This window comes from Felis catus, chromosome D1 (genome assembly GCF_018350175.1).
Source record: "Felis catus isolate Fca126 chromosome D1, F.catus_Fca126_mat1.0, whole genome shotgun sequence".
Taxonomy (NCBI): Eukaryota; Metazoa; Chordata; class Mammalia; order Carnivora; family Felidae; genus Felis; species Felis catus.
Genome location: NC_058377.1, coordinates 60455985 through 60460657, shown reverse-complemented (window position 1 = coordinate 60460657; position 4673 = coordinate 60455985). Strand labels below are relative to the sequence as shown.

General features: G+C 42.9%; 1 protein-coding gene across 1 annotated transcript; it reads right to left on the bottom strand.

The window, feature by feature from the left end:
- Positions 1 to 1234: 1234 nt before the first annotated feature.
- LOC101098821 (olfactory receptor 51H1-like) lies at positions 1235 to 3315 on the bottom strand. Its single transcript, XM_003992824.2, has one exon. The coding sequence runs from the start codon at positions 3260 to 3262 to the stop codon at positions 2309 to 2311; it is 954 nt and encodes a 317-aa protein (XP_003992873.2). The 5' UTR covers positions 3263 to 3315; the 3' UTR covers positions 1235 to 2308.
- Between the last annotated feature and the right edge of the window lie 1358 nt (positions 3316 to 4673).

Here is a 4673-nt window from a genome sequence, read left to right as displayed (position 1 = left end):
TGGGTGGCTCAGTCAGTTAAGGGTCCAACTTCGGCTCAGGTCACGATCTCACAGTTCATGAGTTCAGGCCCTGTGTCGTGCTCTATGCTGACAGCTTGGAGCCTGGAGCCTGCTTTGGATTCTCTCTCTCTCTCTCTCTCTCTCTCTCTCTCTCTCTCTCCGCCCCTCCTTCACTCATGCTCTCTCTCTCTCTCTCTCTCTCTCTCTCTCTCTCTGTCTCTCGAAAATAAACATTAAAAAAAAATTTAAAGATGGGAATGCAAGCTGGTGCAGACACTCTGGAAAACAGTATGGAGTTTCCTAAAAAAATTGAAAATATAACTACCCTATGACCCATAAATTGCACTACTAGGCATTTATCCATGGGATACAGGTGTGCTGTTTCAAAGGGACACATGCACCCCCATGTTTATAGCAGCACTATCAACAATAGCCAAAGTATGGAAAGAGCCCAAATGTCCATCGATGGATGAATGGATAAAGAAGATGTGGTATGTGTATGTGTATACACACACACACACACACACACACACACACACACACACACAATGGAGTATTACTCAGCAATCAAAAAGAATGAAATCTTGCCATTTGCAACTACGTGGATGGAACTGGAGGGTATTATGCTAAGTGAAATTAGAGAAAGACAAAAATCATGACTTCACTCATATGCGGACTTTAAGAGACAAAACAGATGAACATAAGGGAAGGGAAACAAAAATAAAAACGGGGACAAGAGACTCATAAATATGGAGAACAAACTGAAGGTTACTGGAGGGGTTGTGGGATGGGGAATGGGATAAATGGGTAAGGGGCACTAAGGAAACTATTCCTGAAATCATTGTTGCACTATATGCTAACTAATTTGGATTTAAATTTTAAAAAATTTTTTAAAATTAACAAAAATAAAAAATCCATGTCTGTATTTAAAATTTTTTTAAAAAAAGAAATGACAACAATCACTAAATTACCAATTATGTGGATGGCTATAGATATAAACAAAAAGTTTCAAATAACTCTATTGTGGCTTTTTCTATTAGATTTGAGTGGTTATTTTCTACGAGGAATATCCCTATTTTAATTTTCCATGAAATTTTTAGTTGTTTTAGAACTGAACAAGCCAAGGACAATGCTAGAGCTGAAATGGGACACCCTTCAGTTTCTGGGTAAAATTTCCCCTGGAAATTTGCAAGCAGCTTTGGGAAAATCTCCACAAAAAACTTAATCTCCTCTCTGAGCTTCATCCTTGGAAACAGCCTTCTGGACCATGTGATCTAGACAGAGCCATACCTCATCCCCAAGGCCTCTGATATTCATCCTGACTTCATTCCATTGCAGTTCACCAACTGCTCGTTCTCCCCACAGGCCTCAGGTATTTGGATCTCTCAGTCTTCTCCATTCCTGGAGATCAGCTCTCAAGATTTTTTCTTCTTCCTTTGTCTTTCCTACTCATTTATTCAATATATACCAAGCACGTATTATATGGTAGACACTGTTCTTGGAGCTGGGGACAGATCAGTGAACAAACAGTCCCCAAATCCCTGGTCTCATGGGGCTTATATCCTAGCAGATCACCTGCATTGGAAGTGAGTGGCTGTTCCACCTTTACCACTGATGCTTGAGAAACCAGCACTATCTAGAAGTTATACTGAGCATCTTTCCTAAGTTTAACAGGACCAAACTTACTTTCAAGGTCAAAGCAGAGACACACATGAAGAGAATCAATAGAAAACTATGACTCCCTAGACTACAAATAAGTGCTAGATAAATTCAGCATGTTCATTGTCATCCTATGTGTTTCTCACTCTCCAACCCCTGTTTTCTACTTCTTGTTATGTGAACTGGTCAATACCAAGTTTGGGAGAAGACCAGTGTTAAGGTGAATATAGTTTATTTACATCTAACCTTATATGTAATAGGAATATATTTCTTCCTTAGGTTTATAAATGGGGGCTGAGGGGGGTGGAATCCACTGAGGAAAAGGAGAGAAGTGCCTCACAAATGGGTATGCACACACATCCTCTCAGTTGCTGTGGTTAGGTCCCCTAGGTAAGGAGATGTCACAGTATATGAGTCTGAAATAGTTTGGCTCTAATCAGAGCAATGAGAGGGTTATCAAGGTGGTACTTAAATATACTTTTCAATGGTCTCAGTCCCCCAAAATTGTAATTATAGAAGCTAATAGTGCCCCCCACGAAATGCTCAGTAGTAAAAACTGAATCATTGAACCCTCAAACATTAACTCTCCCCTGCCCCAAGACCCAGAGTGCCCCACAGGGGTCATGTACCATTGGATCCTTCTGCTCTTCTAAAAGACATCAACCCTTTTATGCTGGAAGTGCTTTAGGAGGCTCTGACGTATCTTCTTAGACTTGATACAGTAAACTATGGGGTTCATGATAGGCGGGACCAAGAAATGCAGGTTGGCCATGAGCACTGCCAGAGCAGGATAGCTGTGCTTCTCTACTCTGTGTAACACAGACAGCCCCAGTTTGGGCAAATAAAAGATGAGAACAACGCAGAGGTGTGAGACACATGTGTTGAGTGCCTTGAGCTGTTCTCCAGGTGATGCAATGCCCAGTACTGTTTGTAGGATCAGGGCGTATGAGAGCACAATGAGGGAGGAATCAAGGCCCAGTGAGAAGAGGATGGAGACCAGGCCAACCAAGCTGTTGATCTGGGTGTCTGAGCAGGCCAATCCCACAAGGTCACAGTGCAGGCAGTAGCAGTGAGAAAGTACACTGATCTGGGGGAAAAGCAGACGCCGCAGGAGGATGGGTCCTGGGAGGTTGAGCAGGACAGCCCTCACCAGGATGGCAGCCCCCACCTTGGCCATGGCTGAGTGGGTAAGAATTGTGGCATAGTGCAGAGGTTCCCGGATGGCAACAAAACGATCAAAGGCCATGGCCAGCAGCACACCAGATTCCACATAGGTGAAGGCATGGATGAAGAACATCTGCGCTGCACAGAGATCAAAGGGCAGCTCACGAGCACCCAGCCAGAAAAGCCACATCATGGTGGGAAAAGTAGAGGCACAGAGGCCTAGATCGGAGGCTGCCAACATGGACAGGAAGATGTACATGGGTTCATGTAAGGCTGGATCCGTGCAGATCAGGAGAAGAATGATACCGTTACCCAGGATGGAAAACACACAGATGAGGTTGATGGGGATAGAAACCCAATAATGAGAGGCTTCCAGGCCTGGAAAGCCAGTGAGGAGGAAGGTAGAATGACCAGAAGTGCTGGTGTTGCAGGAGAACATAGTGTTTCCAGGAAGGAGTTGTCCGCCCTACAAGTAAGAGGCATTCATTTATTTGACCATCACTTATAAAGTCCCTACTAAGTGTGGGATGGAAAGGAAGAGCTGCTCCATAACCCTTTCTTAGGCCACGAAAAAATCTCATTCCTCTTAGAAGCCCCATTCCCCTCCATTTCCTGGCTAATTTGGTCTTCTCTTTGGATACAGTGACAATGAATACATTTTAAGAGTTGATTGATCTCTGCTTACTGCTTTAGCCACTGCATATCTTCTCTTGGACCTTGACAACCTCCTTTTTTCACTTAAGCTATACCCAAATGTCAATCTCCAGAGTGAAGACTAAATAATGAAGAAAGAATAATTTTCTGTCAATGTTTAGGATGGTATTCAGAATAAGGAGTATAGACTCCATTTTTATTCTTAGAGGCAGGCTTTCCACAGCCTGACATATCTGTTAACAAATACACCAGAAAGGACACATTCAAATAAAGGATGTGTTTTCAAAACCTTCCTCTGAGGAGGCTGGTTGGTTTTTCCTCTGGTGTTGTTAAGAAACCAACATTTTCTGTATTTCTTTCCTGGAAATTCCTTTGAGGCCCCAAAGAGGTTCTTTTGAATCTGTTCAATAGTGACAAATTTCTGTCCTGTGAAGATGGGTTGGCTTAGAGGAGGTGTGCAAGAGTTCTTCAAGCTAAGTCTAGTAAACAAGACGGGAACTCAGATGATTCACTTTTGTTAAAACACCATCTTCCCCAGTCCTATCTCCACCTCACGCTGGCTGCTTGAAGCTTGCACATTTTCTTCTGACTCTGCTTTTGAGATAGTCCTGTGGACATAGCTCTTAAATATCTCTTTCAACCCTCTTACCATAAACACGATTATGACAGCACCAAGTACTTTGAAGTTCTCCTTGGTGTGGGAAGAAGGGTGAAGCTGACCAGTCCGAGGGTTACCACCTGAAGAGGATTAATAGTGTTCAACAAGGAGCCCAGAGTGCAGTGTGTGAACTCCTCTGATCCCATAACTTCATGTTGCACCTTCAGGCTTTCTAGTTTCCCCAGGTTCTCTCCTCAGGACTTCATCTCCATGTATCTGCTAAGTATTTTCACACTGGTTTGCCTTATAAATTGAATGTCTCATAGAAGCCCTAACTGTAATTCCCCTACTTTGTCCCCAAAGTTTACCCTCTAATACCTGTCAGGCCTTCCTCCCATTCCTGTTATCTGTGAAATCTCCAAGGAAAACAAAAAACCTAGCATCTCTTCTCATTCCATAACTTATTCCCCAAATCAATTGTATTTGAATACACCCCCCTCCTCTCAGAGCACAATAAAACTAAAACTTGCCATCATTTCCCTAGATATTATAACAGCCTCCTAACTGTCCTACTTTCTTCATTTGGTCTCTCTGTATT